The sequence below is a fragment of the Polyodon spathula genome, chromosome 6 (genome assembly GCF_017654505.1).
Source record: "Polyodon spathula isolate WHYD16114869_AA chromosome 6, ASM1765450v1, whole genome shotgun sequence".
Lineage (NCBI taxonomy): Eukaryota > Metazoa > Chordata > Actinopteri > Acipenseriformes > Polyodontidae > Polyodon > Polyodon spathula.
In genome coordinates this window covers 41,193,441-41,216,676 of record NC_054539.1, presented here as the reverse complement: position 1 = coordinate 41,216,676, position 23,236 = coordinate 41,193,441, and the positions used below count along the sequence as shown (strand labels likewise).

Here is a 23,236-nt window from a genome sequence, read left to right as displayed (position 1 = left end):
GTATAAAAGCTCCAAGTGGATATCTGTATGATTTAATTTTTTCACTAACTTGTTATTTGTCTTTTCTAGTTATGGAGTGTTGCTATGGGAGCTACTGACAGGAGAGGTGCCTTATCGTGGAATTGATGGTCTTGCTGTTGCCTATGGAGTGGCCGTCAACAAATTAACCCTTCCCATTCCATCCACTTGCCCAGAACAGTTTTCCAAACTCATGGAAGGTATGCCTGCAGTAAAAACCAAATGCAATACTTTGTCACTAACCATAAATACATACAGGTTACCCTTTTACCATGTACAAGCTTAGAGAGTTTTAGTTTTACCAAGACAAAATAGTGCTTTGTTAGGCTGCCACCTGACTTCAAAAATTTAGCTTTTTCATTGGTTGAAAAATTACATTAGAGAATGAGAACATAATACAAATGGAGAAACACGGATATGCAAGTTGTATTGGACCTCAAAAACTGAAATTTTGCAATTGGGAGAAAATCAGTAAAAATGTATAAAAATGTGTTAAAAAAAACAAAAGGGCAAGCGCTAATGTTAAGCTTTAATTAAAAGAGTTTTAACTGAAATAATTAACCCAAGAGAGAATGAGTGTGAGACTTTGTTTTCAAGAGAAGAAGCTTGATTTACAAAGACAAGTGGACCAGTGAAACTGGACTGGAACCAACAAAACTTTCTCTGCATTTTGTTCTTCCTTGCCTCTGCCCCTTCTTAGAGCAGCTGTGGATTTGTGTTCAAGCTGCTAGCCTGTGACCTTGAAGACAATAACAATCTCACAGACTCCTGCTGATGATTGCAGTTGGAGAACTAAAGATACAGAGATGCACAGACAATCTCACCACTCTTCCTTGCTCCCCTGGTAGAGGATCCAATCTTCAACCAACGTCTAGGGAACTGGTTTAATGAGTATAAATAGGTTCACATAACATTACCATAGACTGGGACACTCTACAACGTTAAACTAATTGATTGTTTGGTTTAACCCATTGATTATCTTTTCTTGTTGATGTCTAGAGTAACTTCTGCACTTTGTGAACTGGATAACTGAATCACTTTTTTTCATGAAGCTGTTAGTATTCAATAAATGGCTTTACTAGAGTTGTTATATATTGCTATTGATACACCTTTGTCATATATTTGAACTTTTGAAGTAGTGAGTTTCCCAGATATTGTAATTTGAGACTACCATACTTCTTTAGACAAACCTAGAGGATGACAGTCTTAAATAATTTTACACCTGAGTCTTCACAACAGATATTAAATTGGAAGAAATGAAACATTAAGAAAATGTAGATATAGCCCTTTAACATATCGCATTTCATGTATATGTACTAGGTTATTTTAGAAAGGCTTGTGCTCCTGTTGAGCATTGCTAACTGAATCAGACCTCCCTGCCCATGAAGAGGTGTTTTCAATGCTGTCACTGGTCTGTTATGTTCCAGAATGCTGGGAGCAGGACCCCCACATCCGGCCATCTTTCACTGCCATTCTGGAGCAGCTCGCTGCCATCGAGGAAGAAGTCATGGCAACAATGCCTCAAGAATCATTCCACTCCATGCAGGATGACTGGAAGGTGGAGATAAAGGAAATGTTTGATGAGCTCAGGACAAAGGAGAAGGTCAGTGAAAATCAGGCTTTATAAACAGACTGGCCAAAAAAGTTGTAGAATGGCCTTTATAGTGGGTAAGACCACATAGCTTGGGATCATTTTTTGAGTGTGATTTAGGCCACTACAGAGTCTCTTTGGCACAATTTGGTGTTTTTTTTCTGTATACTGTGATGGAAAAGTTGGGATATAGTGGAGATGTCCGTACTTATGAATGTCACCCTTTTTAGGGTTTTACGTAAATTATGAAACTTTGTAAGTACATTCTTTAGAAATAGTGTGTTCAGACTGTCTGTCCATCTGGCCTGGCCACTTCATTAGGACCTGTCTACCCGATTGGATTTGCCATCACCCTGAGTTTGAGGTTCAAATTAAGTTGATCCTGTGGTGTGAAATGTGATCCATGCAACTCTGGTGGTGATGGCTACTTTTAAACAGTAATACACCCGCACAGTGCCAGAATTGTGTGTAAATGGTTTGCGGGGTAAGACCTAGACTTTAGGCAATTTCCATAGCCACAAAAATTCCAGCATCTCAGTCTAACTGAACAAGTTTTGGATAACATGAACGACGCGTTCATCATCAAGATCCTCTGCACCAATTGCTGGAAATAATAATTACTGAATTAACATCGCTCTAAATTCCTTCTGGCACTTTGTGATTACTGGGGCAATCGTATATAGATTTCAAAACTGCTGCATTGACGATACGCACACATTGGCCTCATAGGAGGTGATCCCACCCTACTGATAGCAGCCAGTCACTGTCTACAGTGTCAGGGCAGACTTGATAGCGTGCCATTGATGTTCAGACAGGTGAATCCCCTGCAGGACTGCAAGTCAACCCTTTAACTGTGCACAATAGGATTAGGCTCTGTTGTTTCTTAAGTAAGGTAGGAAAGCAATATGTATGCATGCATGTGATAACTGGCTGTAATGTAATCCGGTTGCTTCTGCTCTATTGTCATTCAGATAAAGGAGGGATTTGGAGAAGCAAAACAATGGGACATGAAATAAATAATGTGTTTTTTATTTAACAAAATGAAACCAGCTGTACTTTAATTACTGAATCTGGAAGTAGAAGTAAAAATAACTTTCTTTAACTTACAGCATTTTACTTTTGCAGTATCTTTTTTCTAGTTATTTTAAAATCAATTTGTAAAAGTGCAAGACCAACATACATCTGTAATGAAATACTTTTTGAAGAATCAAAAAGCTTCTCCATATAAATCCCCAGACTGCTCAAACTAAATATGTAGTAGTAGTAGTAGTAGTAGTAGTTGTAGTAGTAGGGTAGTAGTAGGGTAGTAGTAGTTAAAGCCCATTAACTAGAGGACAACTCCAGACGTCGAATGACGGCTGGAGAAAAGAATTCTAATTAGCATCCTCAATTTGAGGATGTTAAAAGGGATGGGCTTTTAACTAATTTAAAGAAAACTGGTCAAAAAAAGACTCCTAATTAAATTAACAAATCCAAAGGGGAGGTGGTACAGAGCGCGCCCCTTAGGGTCCACTGGTTGACAAAGGCGGCCATGTCGCCAGCAGACAAATTTTTGAAATATTTGCTATAAAATACTATTCAATAGAAAATAACACATAAATCAATTATTTTTATATAATAAAATTTTCAGAAACCTTTTAAGCCCCTGTGTACCAGTGAAAATAAGTAAGACACTCATTTGATGTATACTTTTTTTTTTATGAACAATAAAAAGATTACATTTTTAAAAGAATAACACAAACATCAAGCAAAATAAATAGAAACACATGCAATGAACAATAAAATAAACGTTTTATCTGTAAACCGTACAATACATACAAAACACAAGATTTCTGAAGAATAAAAATTACAAAAAAAAACCGTTCTATAAACAATAGCATGCATGTTATTACTATATCATGACATTGTATACTTGTGTACTCGCTTGCTTGTTGCTGGCATGAGCGCACAGAGGAATGTGAACACATTGAAAGCATGCAGAGATGAACGGCGGATGTATTGCTCTATACAAAATATAAAATAAAAGTAAACAATTAATACTGCAAATAAACTGTACCAAAATTAAAGGAAATACTATATACACACATTTAGATGACTGATGGCTTGCTGCTGTATATTATATTCTTCTGAATTCACTCACAGATGAAATAGATTTTTTGTGCGAAATGCAATTGGATAAAAATGTCACCAGGCAACCCCCACCTTCCCCAATCCCAACTCTCCCCCTAAACTTTCAAGCAAACATTCCACAACTATGCACTTTGCACACTGACAGACCAGGTTGAAAGAAACCCCATTAACTAAACAGCAAACATTATTGTACTCAGGTACAGCATGGTACTGCAAGTGCTGTCTTGACATACCTGCGCACGTCCTGGAGCTGATGTGGTTAATATACGCCGCTGTTTAGGTAATTAAAATGGACCCTAATAAGATATTTTTGTTGTGTAATATGAAGCACAATGTTATTTTTAAAAGGGGGAAAAAAAAACTATGTAATGAATGTGTTTGCAATAACGAAGTGTGCTGTTGTGTTTGAAGGAGCTGCTGTCGCGGGAAGAGGAGCTCACTAGGGCGGCCCTTCAGCAGAAGTCTCACGAGGAGCTCTTGAAGCGGAGGGAGCAGCAGCTAGCGGAGAGGGAGATCGATGTTCTGGAGCGGGAGCTCAACATCCTTATCTTCCAGCTCAACAAGGACAAGCCCAACGTCAAGAAGAGGAAGGGCAAGTTCAAGCGCAGCCGCTTAAAGCTGAAGGATGGTAACCGGATCAGCCTACCTTCGGGTAAGGAGTCCCATCACATGTTTTAATTCTCTACACTCCTTCTACAAGTGTAGGAAAGAGAACTCATTATGACTGTTCACAGACACTTCTGGAATAGTTGAGTGCAATTGCTCTGTGTTGAGCTAACCCAGAACTCAAAGCACAGCAAAAAAAAAAAAATTGCTCACACAATGACTTCAGTATTTGACAGCTCATTAAATTCCATTTTGCTGAGTGTGAATAGAAATATGCGAGTACAAAGTGCTGCACACTTCATTTAAATTCTTGTTGGCACTGTTTACCACCGTTAAAATCATCTTCCTCTTAATAATTCTGTCACAACTTTGTTGTTCTGGGAAAGTTACTTAACCCTTTGCAGGCAATTATTTTGACCCTGTCAGGGAGATCAGGTATTATTTAATTTTGGGTAACAAAATAACACTTTAGAACGTGTGCTTTTCAAGTTGAATTAAAGTGATTTTAATTACATAAAACATGAAAGAAAAGAAAATGATACCAGTTTTTTTCAACCAAAAACAAGTTTGTATTCATTTTTCTTTTTTACTATTTATGTGAGGGGAACATTGCAAAAAAAAAAACTGTTAAAAAAAATCACAAAGTTGTTGATTTTGTTGAGATAAAGTGACTTTAGAGCAATCACTTAGGTTCCAAACTTATTGTAAATCAATAAGACACTCCTAACAAAGAAAGCAAATGAAAAAATAAATAAAACAGTTTATGTATTTTATAACTGTTTATTTGAGAAAAAAAGAAAGTGCACAAATTTGAACCAACAACAATTATAGAACAAATATAACTATGTACATGCTATTCAGAGATGTATCTGTAAGACACCTTTCTATCCTCCTCTGGCTCGTCACTTTGAGAAAAATTAATGTATTCTTCCCTGGATTCTTCGAATTCTTCATTTAAACTACTTTAATAGTCACTGACTTCTTCCCCCATCATCTCTGCAAGTTCTTCAGGCTGCCGTGTCTTTCTCTTGCCATCAGCTCTCTCCGTCTATCTGCACTTTTCTGTTCAAATTGTTTTTCTCTGTCTTTGAAGAGATAATCAGCTGGTTCCACCTTCTTTCCTATCAGAGTCGATTGGGGAACACCCTCTGTCAGCTTTCTCTGCTCAGAGCTGACACATGACCTGTGATACAGGTTTATTTGCAACTGGAACAGGATTTTTGCAATGTTGGACCAGGTCCGACAAAGGACCGCAAAGGGTTAAGGAGTAAGGTGAACAATAACAAGTCTATCCTTCCAACTGAAGATGCTTCTGTATGCTCTTTACTGCAAACCGTGGAAATACTATTTACTGTGCTTAGTTGGCTGGTTGGGTGTGCTTACATTCCAAGTGCTTTGACACTATTTTGCAAGACAATAATTAAAAATGAAAAAAAATTGCTGTTAAAGTGGGAGATTTAAAAAAATGTGTTGAACAGCTGAAAAACAGAAACATAGATACAAGGACAGCATTTTTTTTTTCAATTTTAATTATTGTCTTGCAAAATAGTGTCAAAGCACTTGGAATGTAAGCACACCCACACACATATATATATATATATATATATATATATATATATATATATATATATATATATATATATATATATATATATATATATATATATATATATATATATATATATTACATATAATTTTTTTTCTACAAATAATGGTTTTATCTCCTCAAATTGAATCCAAGCCAATACAGGCTTTTATTTTCTTTGCAATGAAACACCCTCTTGCCTTGGGTCTTTATAAACAGGCCGTTTTTTTTTTTTTTTTGTGACCGGTTTGCTTTGTACCAACCACAAAACCATAAAAAATTGTGGAGCTAAACAAACTAAACTATTGATTTGAGTTTTGGACAGGTGCCAAAGTTTCTTAAAGTTAAAAGCTGAGTTGATTATTATAACCATGGTAATGGAACACAATACCAGTTATTGTTCTTTAGTCTTACTTGAAGTACGTATAGGAACCCTTTTTTTTATTTTTATTTTTTATTACTTTTTAAATATTTATACATGCACACGTGTTGGCATTCTTCAGCTTTAACTGTCCCAAGTTGATGCACTAATGCTTCATTATCCCACAAACCTGGTAAATTTTACAGTACTTAACACAGTTCCTTGGTTTGTAGCCATTGCCCTCACACCACAGCAGCAGAGCAGTTTGAAATTCTAATGGCAGTTCTTTTTCCATATTTTAAGAGTACCTGCCATTACTTTGTAAGCCAAAATAAACTCCCCAGTTGCTACTGCGTTATGCGTTAGGAATTACCTGCCATTATCAACAGGCTTATCTTAATAGGAGGCTGTGTGGTCCAGTGGATAAAGAAATAGGCTTGTAACCAGGAGGTCCCCAGTTCAAATCCCAACTCAGCCACTGACTCATTGTGTATTTCATTTATACTTAACCTCCTTGGGCTCTGTCTTTCGGGTGACGTTGTTGTAAGTGACTCTGCAGCTGATGCATAGTTCACACACCGTTATATCTTATATCTTGTAAAGCGTTTTGTGGTGGTGGTCCAGTGGATGACAGGGCATTTTGCAGTTACCTAGACTCTGGAATGCTGTTCCCCTTCAAATTAAGGATGCAGGAAATGTTGATGTTTTTAAAGCATGACTGAAAACGTACCTTTTTAAACCAGAATTTTTATCTACTTAAATTATAACTTACATTATTTAAATTATTACTTTTTTAATTCTGACTGTTGTACATGTTTGTTTTGATTTTTACTTGGAAAGCGCTTTGAGATGTACTATATGAAAAGCAGTATATAAAATATTATTATTATTATTATTATTATTATTATTATTATTATTATTATTATTATTATTATAATGCAGCTTTTAAAAAAATATGGAAACAGATAATATACAAGGTGGTCTATTATGCTGCTTCTGAAAAAAAAAAAAGTCTTCTTGTCATGCAGGGTGCCGTCCAAGTGTTGTAAGGTGTACCGGTTATAGTAAGGCGTGGTACAGTTTGGTTCGGTCTGCTGTGAATCATTTTGTTTCACAACAGCAGCACAAAGTGGCCAAGTGGCTTTATACCCTCCCTGCATAGTGTGAGAAGTGAAGTAACAAGTTTGAAACCGTCTCAAAAGCTCGGATTAGTACTGTACCACAGACTCATGCTTTTTTGTTTGTTAACCAGATTTTCAGCACAAAATCACTGTTCAGGCTTCCCCCACGATGGACAAGAGAAGAAGTTTAAACAGCAATAGTTCTAGCCCGCCAAGCAGCCCCACACTCATTCCACGTCTCAGAGCGATACAGTGTAAGTGCCTGCTGATGTGCAATTTGCTTGTCTGCACTAGTATATGTTCACTTAATGCATGCATATCCTCTGTTTTTATATACTTACTACAAAAGAAGACTCATGTTGGATTTTGTAGGTGCTTTCTGTCACTTTCTTATTTTCAGAATGCAGTAAAGGCTACAGGGAACTTTAAATGAAAGACATCTTGATGTAGCTTTCCCCTTGTAGCATGTGGTGATACACAAGATTGTGAAATGACATGATTTTGTTGTTACAGTGTGTAAGGTTTAATAGTCCAAGCCCTGGGGTATCTTCAATTGATCTAAATGGTGGCAATTAACATCTTAGGCTTGCCATTAATCTAATATTGACAGCTTATCAGCATAACAAATTTACCAGTTTCTTGAAATGGCCCAACTGTTTACAATAAATTTCATCAACATCAAAAGTGTTCCTGTGTATGAAATTGGTATTACATGGTATATGCATGCAAACAATTTAGGATTGTAAAGTCTACAGCATTTTATTAATTATTTTCTTGTAAAATCAATAACTGACATTGACAGTGTCAGTGGTCAGAGGAACAGTATGTATGTCTACCATCAAGATGTGGATATCACAAGTGAATGTGAACCTGCCAGGGTTAAAAAAAAAAAAAAAGGCAAAACTGACATTATGAACTGGCGTAGAGGATTCTTTTTGTGTGGTTTCAAGTGACTCAAAATCAATAGCATGATTTTGCAAATTTCTACTGCTAGTTATTTGAAAAAAAAACAACAACAACAACTACAACGACGAAGGTTTGTAGTCTCTTAAATTCATCTGCTTTTTGGAAAAGGTTATAATACAATGCTGGAGTTGGATCCTTAGTTTTCTGAATCATCAACAATTAAATAAAGGATATAAATACCTGTATCGATTCCAATAATCCCTCTGCATTGTGTTAGGTGGTTGTTAAAATGACAGCATTTACAGCTGTACTAATTGTGTTTGTGTTTCTGGAGATGTGCCAGATTTGCTAAGTTTTTACTTCTCCTTGTTATCAATTAGGCCCTCTTGATCATAATGGGATTACCAATATATAATATATTTTGTTAATATCTACACAGAGACTTCTCCGTTTTAATTTGTATTTTACTTTCTTAATTATAACTATATATCTACAATATCTATCGTAGGGCTCCACGGTGCGGCCAATTTGGATGCAACAAAAAAAAAAAAAAGTTACTGGTGTGACCGTCATTTTTGTTTTAGGAGCATGTGACCACATGATCAGAAAAAACTGATATGAAATTTTATTTTTTGTCAGATGGGTCATTCTACAGAAAGGGGGACAAATTGGAGATTCCAAAAAATTGAGATAAGAAAAAATCTTATCTGCATATAACATAACTTAGTTGAGCTAAAATGTAATGCATTTTTAAAATATTTTTGTTCAAAAATGTTTTAGCACATAAATCTGTCATTACCATAACACAACTAAAAACTGTTGTGTAAGAGAAATTTACATAAAATCGATTAGGCTATAATATTACACATTAGTGAAAATATGTATTTCGTTTTTAAAAAGGTAAACTTTGATTTTCATATTTATTGAATAATACAATTAAGCTTAGTTTTGACACTTTTATCAGGTTTTGTATTGATATTTTTAATTAAAAAATCTCTTAGCAATGATTAAAAGTTTACCAAACTTTATTTTTTTAAATATGAACCCCTTAACTTTCACTCCAGCCAATGCTGGTACAGTTTTATTCACTAAAATAACTATTGTTACGGTAATGACATTACAGTTACAGTAATGACAGCCTATTACAGTAATGACACTTAAGGATTTAAACAGTGATTTAAAATAAATATGTAAAGAAATAAACCATTTATAATGACGCTATACACATTCCAAGATAGGTTTTATTGAAAATCGTAAAACTTTAAAACACGCTAAGGATAGGCGTAGTGCAAACAGTTGCAGCTGCAAAATCCAAATTGCGTAGCAGCCAGGTAATTATTTTGCATTACACATTACTCAACGCTCACAAATAATGAGCTGCAATAATGCTAATGAGGGTCACAGTTAGCACTGCCTGTGCATTTGGGTATTTAGCGTCCGCACTTACTTAAGAGTACAGGGAGCAGTGGGCGCTGTATGAGATTTGTGGAGCACGAAAATCAAAGCAAACAAAACAGTATGTCGGAGGAAGGGCAGCAAAGTCCTGTTGGCACACGGAAAAGAAAATAAGTGTTTTTTTGTTGTTGTCGTGGTGCGGTGTGTCGTAAGACACATTCGCTTGTCAAATCATGTCCGGTGTGTAGAGGCCTTTACTCAAGTAAAAGTGTAAATACAGTAAAGCATTAAGCTATGCACTGCCTGGCCACTTTATTGTGTGCATTTCTAACCTATTGGATTTGGTGGGGTTGAGGCCTTTATTGACCATTCCACCTTACATAACCCCCTTACTGACTAAATATCCTGACATTGTTAAATAGAGCAATAGAGCAAGACCACACCACAAAACCATTAAAAAGACCCTGACTCCTTCCATCACCCACTGACCTGCGCTTTCACTTTCTCAAGCTCTCGCTCTCCCTCGGGCTCTCTCCCCACATCACTCCCAGGCTTCAGTCTCTCACAGGCCCAGTCTCACTGGCTATCTCACACTAGAATTCTGATTGTTTGGTTCCTCTTGGCATTCACTACTCAGACCTTTCACTCTCTCCCCCCTACTCCCACGCAAGGATGGGAACTCAGTTTGTCTCATTTTTGTAGAATGACCCAGATACAAATATAAACAGATTTGAAAAACAAAAGCAAAGTTTTCCTAATACATTCTAACTCATGCAAGTGCTTTTATTACTGTGTGTTCCAATATTTATATTGCTAGCAAGGCTCTAAAAACTACATATCCCATACACCACTGATATTGTCACCAAGTACATGGAACAATGTGCTGTTTGATCATTGTTCAGTACTCCTGGTTTGCAAGACAGTATGGGCGCTAAGAACCAAAAAATCCAATATCCAAAAATTGGAAATAAAAAAAATTATTTTATGTACAATATTGGAAGATGATGATTCCTGGGACATATCTCTAGTTCTGCACTCTATATAAATAAATGCATCAAAATAATAATAATACAAGCACATTCTCATTTATGCATTTATTTATATTACTATTATATATTTAAGCCACAGTGTCGGCCGGTGAAGGCTGTACCACACGGTAGAGCATTCATTGCGAGGGCAACATCGCCATTAGATTAACTTTTTTCATGATATTCTTTAAAACAACACTTAAAAACCTTGAATACCTTTATTAAATAAATAACATTTTGCTTGTCAGAGTTTATTACAGTTTATCTGGACAGTGCCAGGTATTTGAATGGAGCAATATCACTGAATCGTCCATGTCTCGGTTTGTTGTTGCTGAAAGATTCTGAGCTCCAGTTGAGGCTATGGTTTGGCTGATGTGGCAATGGTAGGTACAGTACATGACTGGTTGCTTTCGTCTGCGCAAAGTATCGATTTCAAAGTATCGAAAAATTGTGATGAAATAAAATATGTTGGAGAGACTGGAATAACTTTATATAAAATAATTCAGAACCACATTTCATTAATTAGAAATACAAAAAAAGAAAAGAATGAACCAATAGAACAGCACTTCACCAGTGAAGGACATGACATAAATGATGTAAAGTTTGTAGTTCGAAAATGATTGAATGAGAACAGCCAATCAGCTTCCAGATCTAGTGGGCTTCTATTTTGCATAGATGCCCGCTGGAACATTGAAGTTCTTAACTGTGAATTACATTTTAAAAACAATTCACGCATAAATACCAGCTTTTTCCCTTAACATTCTAATCTACAACTAATCTGATAACATAAAAAGCTCCTTAAACATACTTTCTGATGCTGGTCTAGAGACAAGCGAAACCATGTCTGTGACAGGACACCATAATGAAGACTCAATTCGCAGCTACTGGACAGCAAATCAACAGGGAAGACACGATTGGTCCACAATTCTGTCATCGGCTTGATCCAAACAACAACCTCCCTCAAAACCAGCCAGTCAAACTCCCAACCCTGTTTCAGTTCTTTCCACACCATCCAATCCACTCTCTGCCTGCTTGAATGACGCCCCGCCTCCAACAACAAGTTTTGAGTGAGGCTCAATACTACACGGACTATTCAATAATTGTACATGTCCAGATAAATTATAATAAGAAAGAGTAAGACCCAATAAATAAATATGTTAGTAGTAGTAATAATAATAATAATAATAATAATAATAATAATAATAATAACGTTTTCTTTACGTGTATGTTGTAATTATGTTAGGGACTATTTTTCTCAGCGGAATGTTACCTGGTAAAGTATCAGAAGGTAAATACAGGTTTTAAAGTTTATTTTCTCTTTAAAAAAAGAAATAAGTCATTTTCTAATAGCGATAGAGCCCTCTCGATGCATGCTCTACTGTGTGATAGATGACCTTGACTTTAGTTAGCGTCCTCGCCTACGGCTCGAGACGCATAACTCCAGTCGCGGTCATCTACCACACGGTAGAGCCTCGACGGGATTTATCGCTTAATTCGAACAGCTAAAATTAGACAATGTGACATATAGAAGAATAAAAGAAAGCAAATGGATAAATAGACTGAAAACAATTATGCCAGTGGGACTCAACAGAAAAGAATGAACTAATTAACTCCAATAAATATATAACATTTAAATAAATAAACAAAATTAATTCAAAAGTTGTGCATGCTGATGCGCTGGGGAGGCCAAATCAAGGCTGATCATCAGAGCCAGCATTGCATGATAACACCGTGTAACAAATTAATATTATTTTTTTGTTCCTGGGTAGTAAGTGTTATTTCCTAATTGCTTATGCCTCAGAAGTATAGAAAATGGCTCCCCACAAACTTTGCTTTTGTGACCAGGACAGGTAAATTTCAAAATATAGCTATTTCCAATGAGAAAACGGGTAAATTTGTGCCTTTTCGTTCACATAAAATCAGAAAAAAACAACATATGAATCCAAATTAACATGTATTTATACTAAAGTAATACAAAAATGACTACAAAAGATTTAGAAGTGAGTAGTTTTTCGAGATTTACAATTATACTGTAAATTTATGTAGTTAATGCCGTAGCCTCTGCACTTGAATAAGCAGATTTTATTGAATTGGTCTTCATGAGCACAGCATGTGGCTAAACTTGTTGAACTCAGTTTGTAACAGTTACTTTGTTGTTACAAGATTGTGTTTGGTTGTGGAGAATTTTGTTGTGTGTGCCTTTAACTTTTCAATGTGCATGTGACAGGCTGGCGAGTGGATAGAGGCCCAGAGACAGACTGCAGTTCAAAAAAAATAATGCTTTAATTATAAATAAGCGCGAAAACAAAGATATTTAAACACAAAGCAAAACTTACAAAAATAAAGGTTTCTAGGCTGGGCGATGCCTTCACTGGATTAGAAAGTTCAAAAATCACAAAAACAAAAACAGCACGCACAACAGTCTGCTAGCTTCCTCAGCTCTCTCCTCTCCCTAATGGGAAGCTGAGACCTCCTTTTATGTCAGGTGGCTGGGTGCTGATTGATCGTTAATTACTCTAATCAACCCCAGCCACCTGAATACAATTAACCCAGGCAGGTAGGGGAATTTAACCCCATCCCTGCCAATTTATATAGGGCAGAGCTCTGCTCTGCCACAGTGCAGCAATTATTTTACCTTGGAACTGAACTGAGGGGATGCACACTGTCAGAATTTGACCCTGTTACAAACTGCAAACAAAATGTTCTAGAGTCCATGGCCAAAGAATGGCCAAAAGAAAGGAAAAATAAAATAAAAGATTTTGTTTTTGTAAACAACAGCTAAAAAGATAGAAAATTGGAAAACATATGATACAAAAGTATTAAACTCCACAAAATAATACACATTTAGATTTAAATAGGAGGAGGAACTTTGCAAACTTCACATATCTCAAGGTAGTAAGCATGCATCTTGGCTGACTTTTTTCCCCCTAATTTCTTAGTTGTCAGCTTCCAGTGATTGGGTTTCTGTGATATGGGCTTTCTGCTCCTGCTTCTAAATTGTGGTGTATTGTACATTTGTTATGGATATGAACTTGGAAGGATCAATTGAACCTCTTCAGAGGATTGAATTTGTTTCACATAATTGTGTTTTTATGATTGAGCAGAGCTGATTTATCAACACAGTCCTTTTCTTTAAATAGTAACTTTGGATGAAAGCAATAGAACATGGGGAAGGAGTACAATTTACAAACCGGAAGAATTTGAAGATGTCCAAAAAGGCTTTAAAAAGAAGGGGCGTACATGGGGCCCAAGCTCTGTTCAAACAAAGGACCGGGCCAATAGTGCAGAAAGGTATGGATAATCCTGGCACATTGTCTTTCGTCAATATATAATCATATTTCTGACAGTCGTCTAAAGTTAGAAAGTATCAGCAACACTGACCATTATGCTTTGTTCCTCTCTTTTTAGGACAACTAATTTGTCCATATAGATTCTGGTGGGGTGTTAAGAAAATTGCTTGAATTCAATCCCTTAATGGGAGTTAAATCATGATTTAAGACCATCATTGTACATTGTACATTTCATAAAGCTAAATGAATGTTTCCTATATCTGTTAGTTGTCAAGCTATGTCTGTTTTATTAAGTTTAGGCATCTAAAGTTATGTCCTGTTTTATTTACAGGATAAGACCACTTTCAGATGGCAGCAACCCCTGGTCCACCAGTTTGATGAAAACCCAGAAGTCTGTTCCTTTAGCTGCATTGTTTGTTGATCAGGGTATGACTAATTACTTAGGTGGGAAGAATATGTTGGTAAAATCACAACTTCATCAAGTCATTTAAATGTGGCTTCACCTGAGCAAATACATGTGGTGTTACTTCAGCTACAGTGCCTATAGAAAGTCTACACGCCCTTTCAGAATTTTCATCTTTTGTTGCCTTATAGCCTGGGATTAAAATGCATTAAAATTGTGTTTTTTTTTCATTTGTCTACACATCCTACCTCACAACTTCCAAATATTCTAGACATTTGTAGAAAATTAATTAAAAATAAAAACTGAAATAGCTTGGTTGGATAAGTGTCCACCCCCCTTAGCAATCCTAAATTAGCTCAGGTGTAACTAATTGCCTTCAAAATCACACATCAAGTTAAGTGGCGTCCACCTGTGTTAAATTGTAGCGATTCACATGATTTCAGGATAAATTCAGCAGTTCCTGTAGGTTCCCTCTACTGGGTGGTGCATTTCAAAGCAAACTCAACCATGAGCACCAAGGCGCTTTCAAAAGATTGTTGAAAGGCACAGATCAGGGGATGGGTATTAAAAAATATCAAAGGCCTTGAATATCCCTTGGAGCACGGTCAAGACGATTATTAAGAAGTGGAAGATGTATGGCACCACCAAGACCCTGCCTAGATCAGGCCGTCCCTCCAAACTGGATGACCGAGGAAGAAAGAGAATGATCAGAGAGGCTACCAAGAGGCCAATGGCAACTTTGCAAGAGCTACAGGCTTTTATGGTCAAGACTGGTCAAAGTGTGCATGTGACAACAATATCCCAAGCACTCCACAAATCTGGCCAGTATGGTAGGGTGGCAAGAAGGAAGCCATCACTCAAGAAAGCCCACCTTGAATCCCATTTTGAAGTATGCAAAAAAACACTCAGGAGGTTCTGTAGCCATGTGGCAAAAAGTTTTGTGGTCTGACGAAACTAAAATTGAACTTTTTGGCCTAAATGCAAAGCATTATGTTTGGCGCAAACCCCACACAGCACATCACCCAAAGATCCAGCATCATGTTATGGGTATGTTTCTCATCGGCAGGGACTGGGGCACTTGTCAGGATAGAAGGGAAGTTGACAGAAGTTTACCTTTCAGCATGACAACGACCCAAAGCACACAGCCAAAGCTACACTGGAGTGTCTAAGGAACAAAAAGGTAAATGTCCTTGAGTGACCCAGTCAGAGCCCTGACCTAAATCCAATCGAAAATTTGTGGCATGACTTGAAGATTGCTGTCCATCAACTCTCCTCAAGGAACTTGACAGAGCTTGAACAGTTTTGTAAAGAATAATGGTCAAATGTTGCCAAATCTAGATGTGCAAAGTTGGTAGAGACCTATCCCAACAGACTCCCAGCTGTAATTGCTGCAAAAGGTGCTTCCACCAAGTATTAACTCAGGTGGGTGAAGACTTACCCAATTATGATCTTTCTTGTTTGGTATTTTTAATATATATTTTTTTCCTCAATAACAGTGTGGAGTATGGTGTATAGATAAGTGGAAAAAAAATCTTCATTTAAATACAAGAAATTCTGAGGCACTGACACAACAAAATGTGAAAAAAGTTCAAGGGGGTGTAGAATTTCTACAGGCACTTTATGTTAGTGTTTCAGCAATAACCTGAAGTCAAGCAGATTGATATTGAAGTAATGTCTTCCTCTGTGTAATTTAGACAGTACACATCGGTTCTGTGAACAAAAATACACTCCCCAGATTAGTTCACTGTCAAAGGTTGAGAGAGTGCTGTCTGTGTTTTCCTTGGCCTCATGCCCAGTTTTCCACAAGAAGCCTTGGGTGTGCAATAAAGGGCCTCTTTTGAAACAAACACGTACTGTAAGCATAAAGTGCTACCTTGTATAAATACAACGATACAGTGCTCCCTTGCTATAAGAGAAAATAAGCCTAAATGACTTGTAACCAAACTTTTCTGGTTTGTAGGGACATCTCTAGAAGAGATTTGTTCATCTGAAAGTGTTGATAACAGCCGACCAAAACAACTGAAGTTTCCTAATCAGGTGTATATCGATCTACCTCTTTGGAAAGACGAACAGGGGGAGGGCACGGGAGGGAGCGAAGGCTTGGAAGAAGCAACTCCTTCCAGCTCAGCAAGCAGCACACCTCAAGTCACTCCAACCAACAGTTTGAAACGAGTGACGCTGAGAAAGAAAACGGACAGTGTGCTGTACGGGTGCGCCATGCTCCTCGCTTCAGTTGGCTTGGGATTCGATATCCGCGACGTGAACAGTAGGCCCCAGTCCATGGAAGAGCCCGTGGTCAAGGAAGAAAAGAAAAAGAGGGAGGGGATATTCCAGAGAGCCACTCGGTTCCGTCGGAGCACAAGTCCTCCCAAAAGAATGAGTTTGAAAAAAGATGACGGCAACATTCCTTCGCTGGGCCATCCCTCTGGTTCAGATCACATTTCCATGTCTTCCATTTCTGAATGCAACTTCACAAAATGTTTGATTCAGGATAATTCAGAAGAAGCAAGCACATACAGCTGCTATTTGAAGGCAGGGTCGTCAAATGAAAATGGCAACAGTGAACACAAGTACAAGGAGTCCTGTGCACCCAAGGTTTTGAACAATGGGGCCTTCAGTAGCATGTCAAAATGGGATTCTGACCTGCAGTCATGTGGCTCTGAGAACAACAGTGTTTTGCAACACAAGCAAACCATGTTGGTGGGAGATGCAGTTCAGAATTACAGTAAGTATTTTGTTTAAACTTGCCAGCCATCTTCAGTTTGTCTTTTTTTTTTTTTTTTTTTTACCTCAGGAACTAAAATATAAAAGATAAATAATAATAATAATAATAATAATAATAATAATAATAATAATAATAATAATCTTTATTTTTATATAGCTCCTTTCATAGTGTACCACCATCACAAAGCGCTTTACAAGGTACAGCTGTGTACAGTAACACCAGTGGCAGGGCGGTTCAAATCAGATTGCAAAATGTGACCTTCAATTTTAACCCCCTTTTCTTGTTTCCATAGTAACTTGCACCAACCAGTCAAGTTAGGGTAGAACAGCGGAAATGATCGTTCCAAATTCTATTTTGTCTGCAGTTCAGAAGAGATGGCCATTGCCAACTGTAGTGATTTCTGTGAAATGTTCCCGTTGCCGTGTATTGTGTATTTCCCTGTGAAAATGACCATTTCTTAAATAAGTATAAAGAAAATATAAATTTTTTTATACTTCACTAAATACAACAAACATTTTCTTTATTTATGCACTACCTGTTAGATTGCATTTAGGCAGCCAGTTCAGTTTGCTTCTGGTTAATGATTGAACACACTGCACGATTTCTTTAAAATGTCTTCAACCAAAAATACACCAGCTGCATCAAAGATCGGAAATACTTAAAGATCTGGTAAAGATCACTATGTCCAGTACAAGAAGGGGTCATTTCATGTATCTGTAGTTATTTAAAATTTTATGTATGTTTTTATTTTGTTTAATAATTGAAGGGTGAAAATAGAATGTCTTTAAAAGGTTGACATAAAAAGCATAAAGCATGTACTGTTTTTCAGGTAAGCATTTAAATATTTAGGAACGTTTGTTGCATAATAACTAGAGAAATTCTGCATTTCGAATGTGAAGCTATTTTTTCTGCTTTAATAAATAGTTTAATCGTGAAATATTTTAGAAGCTTATTTTTAGACAGACAAATGCCATGAATAAGCAATTTTTTACTGTGAAAAAATACAGCCCTATTTGCTGTGAGCAGCAGTACGATTGATCAGATTACGAAAAATGTAAAAAACCTACGTTTTTGTTTTTGCAGTTTTTTTTTTTTTTTTTTTAAATAAATATATTTCACTCACTGGCATTTTATGCACACAGTAGATAGTTATCTGGCGTTTAATGCAAATAGTTCCCTGGCATATTTTGCACAGAATATAGTTCCCTGGCACGTCTATTATATATAGTTCCCCTCCCACAATTTAAAGTTAATAAAAAAAAAAAAAAAAAAAAATGCATGAAAACAAAGCATGCAAACCAATGCGTTTGCTAAATATACATGTCTCTTCATATTGTCCTCATTTGAAAATGTTGGCCGCCAGGTTTTGAAAGCTAGTGGCCAAATGACCACCAGCCTACAAACTAATTTGTTCCACCATGACCTGTGAGCTTTGAGACATCACCTGTGGGGTTTGCTTTACATTGTCTCCATTGCTTACCTACTTTGTCAAAATCTGTCACCTGCTACTTGCTAATGTCAAGTTATTTCAACAAACCTCAGTGTACCACAGCTAGGCCCGGCATCATCTAGATTTATAGGAAGGAGTGGTTCACTTTGGAGGTTTAAGAACAGGTGAGATAGTTTTGTTATTTATAGAATTTCTCTTGGGGCACTGTGAAAATGTTGATTTATAGGACTAAAGAAACTTCTTCAACCAGTTGCTGACAGGGTGTGACAGGATAGCCGGGAGGACAGAGACTCGAAGACAGTAACTGCAGTTAAAGCGCTGCTCCGCTGTTTTAATCAACAAAAATAAATCAAAAAGTCAAACAAAACACTGTTCACAGAGCCAAAAATAAAAGGTCAAACAAAAACTGTTCAGGCTGGGCAGAGCCTTCACGGAACTTTGTAACACAAAACAAATTTAGAAACACTCACCCCAAAACACCTCCCACAAACAAAGGAATTTCCCCCTTTTTTATAGCATGTGGCTGGAGCCTAATTATCAATTACTCAATTAGCTCCAGCCACATTCTCACATGTATTTTGGCAGGGATAGGAAATTAACCCCATCTCTGCCAACCACCACCAAATCACCACACAACAATATTTACAGACAGGGCCCTGCCCTGCCACACAGGGATATATGTTTTGTCCGTTTGATTATATTGTCTTTATGTCACACTTCAAATTGAATGGACTTTCATTAGAAAAAATATATCTGGTATATTAGAATCTAGGCCATAGTCATAATTCTGCTTCAGAGAATCTTCACATTTTATACACGACAAAGATATAATTGGCTCACATTGAAGTAACACAAAAAAATCCACAATTTAAACTTGGATTCAGATAACATTTTTTTTATTTTTCAACAGCTAATGGCACATCCACCTCGCAAATTGATCCAACAGTATTGCCCCAGACTCCCAATCCTGAAGCAGCATATCCAGCCTCTGTGCTGAGAAGAACCCACGACCAAGACGTATCCCCCGAAAGGCACCTCTCTGGAGACTATGCCTCTAGGCCTCGGCCTCTGTCCCTTAAAAGTAAAGCCCACCCCTGGCATCTCATGCAAGGCCGAAACAAGAGCTCATCCGCAGGACCTTTCTCGGGAGAGAAAACAGCACAAAATCTAAACTATTTGCTTGCAGCTGAAGCAAAGGCTGGCTGTCACGTTGCCCCTGCTGCCTGCTCTTTACTGGATATTGATATGGAAGGACAGAAAGGGGACTGCACTGTACCCCTTTGTAGAATTCAGAGCAAACCTGCCAGATCTACTGTATATGAACTGGAAAAGGAGTCCTTGTCTTAGCAATTTCTGTTTAAACAAACATGTTTGTTCTAGCACATCAACGTTTTCGTAATGAAGTAATGAAGACGTTCTGCTACTAAACTAGAACCTTTGTGTCACCAGGCAGCAGGTTGCCATTTAATCCACTTGGGCTGAGGCTGCTTTCAGTTCTTACAGGTACTTCATAAAGGTTATTTATCTCTATACATTCTGATAGGGTTAAATTGTAGGTTGTTGGAGTGTTATTTGCTGAATTTGTATGGTTTTTTATTTGTTTTTTTTTGTTTTTTTTTTTACAAAGAGCAACATATTCCAGTGTAAACTGGTCAATGTTAATATTCAAGCCAACAAGGATTCCTTCTGCAGTGTGGTTTAGTAGTTCAACTAAGGTTTTAACACTGTTCTCCTGTTGAAACTCTTTTGGTGCTAGAATTTGTTACACCACTTTAGAATATGCAGATTTTTAAAAAGCCAGGCTATTTATGAGAAGTTGATGCTGCTTTCTGGTACCTAATCACTTCATGTGTTGTCGTTCAGACTGTGTGTCCAACAGCAAAGGCACCAGGATTCAGTTGTGTTGTTTTTTGAAATTGCTGAACTGAATTGTCCTAATTGATTCTAAAGCATTGGTAATGTACAGTAATTCTGCATGTAGAAATGTTCTTAAATTTAGAGAATTATCCATAATTGAATGTATTGGTGATTTTTTTTGTCATCCAATGGTTGCGTTTGTGAATCGGATCTATTGTTAAAAATGCCACTATTGCTTTTTACAGTGTTCATTGTTGTCAGGGCATATTGTATCCCTGATATAATATTAAATATAAAGGTATCCCTGGCATTTGGATTAGAAACCATTTCTATTATAATATTTAGGTGGATGATTTATATGCAAGGTGTTCTCATTGCATAAAACGTGTTGAATCGATAACTCCTATAAATAAGGGGAGAAATTACCTTCTGTTGTAAGGTGGACATACAAAATCTATTCTGGAATGTTACATTTAAAAGTAAAGGCAATCTGGCATTTCAACTTAGGTAAGCTTAATTTTACTTGCGGTTGTTGATTTTACATAATAATTTTTGCCATTTCATGAATATGTAACACTTGTTGGAGTCATCAATATAATATCAGACTACTGGCAAGACTTTTTGCTCATTAGTTATATATATGCTTTAGTGAGTTACAGGAAAATAATTCCATTTAGGGTTTCTGTGATGCCGTAAATTACGAGACCAAAGACCCGAGATGGAATTGTTTTCCTGTAACTCATTTAAGAGGCCCATCTGTTATTTTTTTATAATACATGGATACCCTTGTGATGCTAATATTAAAGAAGACGAGGTTCAGCAGTACGCTGGGTTTTTTTTTAAAGTATTGTTTCAGTGCTGTACAGACGTTCTAGGTCGTTATCAGTTTCTCTGAGATACAAATGTACCAGCGTTACATATTTTTTTATATATTCTCATTTTGTTGCTCATTAATGAACATTTCTGCTCTGTGGGTGCTGTCGAGTGATTGAAAATGAGACATTTTGTGTTTGAATTGAAAGTGATGGGTCAAAGTTCAATTTATATTTTACTAGAGAAATGATCACTTTTTGATGTCACTACTGACTACTGTGGTATTATGCCTTTTTTTTTTTTTAGACTGGCTCAGGAAGCAAATATAGGAAGTCAATATAGTCTTCATCCATGTATTATATATATATATATATATATATATATATATATATATATATATATATATATATATATATATATATATTATATATATATAATGAGGTCATAATACAAAATAGTAAATGTGTATATATATATATATATATAAATCCATTACTCTTTGTAAATGACCGCATTACTTCGAATTTAAGACAAGAATTTGTTACCATTTTTTGCTTCTCAAAAATAGCCTGCATCTTAAATTTGAGTGCAGTAGTGATGCGGCTATTAAAATTTCCAAAAAAAGACGTGACTACCAGAGTACGCAAAACAACGTGACTGACTGCCGAGAAAAGACAAAACAAACTGTTACTGCCCGATCTCGAATCAACCATGACATACAAGCATCCATTTTCAATTAAGCGTCATCAGCTTCATGAAATACAATTTCAGCATTTCTAACTATCAGTACCAGCTTGGCATCCACAGATCAGGAAATACAATTTCAGCATTTCTAACTATCAGTACCAGCTTGGACAGATCGGAAATGCTAATATTTTTCGACATGCCAAGCAATACCAGGTGTGAGTAATTGCAATTGGAAAAGAGAAGCAGCACATAACTGTAAGCTCTGTGTGAAGCAAACGACTGTAAACTGCCTCCATATGCGTAATTGAGGTTGTATCTCTGTAAATGCATATTTATTTGATGTTTTATTTTTTCCTTAAATTGAAGGTGGGAAATTTGGGCTGTGTCTTAAATTCGAAGGAAATACGGTGTTCCCTGATTTCCCATAGTAATCTATTTTTTTTTTACAATTTACTAATTTTATAAGGTAGTACAGTATTGACTTTTTAAATGGAACATTGCTAGATTTTGTTTGACACTGCAGTTGTTGTACAGTATAACCCATACAAAATCATGATAAGCACTTAGAAGTATCAGAAATCACAACAAAATGTGCTCCCCTCTAATTTTTGGGACCTTTCCAGAACAGTGTGGGAGATTGAGATGGATCTAGGAGGAGGTAAAACCCATCCTTTTCCAATGGTTTCTACTCACAATATACTTTTCATCTTGAGATGGTATAGCACAAAACAATTGAAAACGGGTCTCAATAGTTTATATTTCATACAAATAGTAGATTCGTTATGATATGGAGTTACCAGGCATGTCCGTTTAAGGCTTTCTTATCTTGAGTTTTCCATAGCTAAATGGCTAACTTTTGAAAAGAAAAATAAGTCTGATTGAATGAAACTATATCTTAATTTACTGTCGATGTATTGTCTTTGGTTTAACCCCTGTGGTTTAGGTTCAGTTTTGAAAACAGAAAACCAGTCCTGGAAGTTTGTGAGTAAAAAAAACAACTTTAAAAAAAGGTGATTATTTGCTATCAAATACATAGCTGATAAAATACTGTCCATAAAAATACTCAGGTTGTAGATAACTTTTTATAGTATGCTAGATTAGTGCAATTCATCAACTTGATTTTGTGTGGACCCACAAGCTCTCTACCTGTATGAGCTGTATTACCTCTGTCAAACACCAGCTGCCTGTTATCTCAACAACAAAAATAATCTGCTTTTTTAGCACAATGGCTTTCTCAGGTAGACCTTTAAGACTTGAAAACTCCTTCATA

At 36.5% G+C, this 23,236-nt stretch overlaps 1 protein-coding gene across 1 annotated transcript in view; it reads left to right on the top strand.

Annotated features, from left to right (window-relative positions):
- LOC121317191 (mitogen-activated protein kinase kinase kinase 21-like) overlaps positions 1-21,227 on the top strand; it is a 51,312-nt gene extending 30,085 nt beyond the window's left edge. Inside the window, exons 3-10 of the mRNA XM_041252857.1 lie at positions 70-218; positions 1,446-1,621; positions 4,151-4,391; positions 7,544-7,666; positions 13,882-14,032; positions 14,363-14,457; positions 16,395-17,159; positions 19,520-21,227. Coding sequence (XP_041108791.1) covers positions 70-218; positions 1,446-1,621; positions 4,151-4,391; positions 7,544-7,666; positions 13,882-14,032; positions 14,363-14,457; positions 16,395-17,159; positions 19,520-19,956 — 2,137 coding nt within the window. The 3' untranslated portion in view covers positions 19,957-21,227. The remainder of the gene's footprint in view (positions 1-69; positions 219-1,445; positions 1,622-4,150; positions 4,392-7,543; positions 7,667-13,881; positions 14,033-14,362; positions 14,458-16,394; positions 17,160-19,519) is intronic.
- Positions 21,228-23,236: the final 2,009 nt, after the last annotated feature.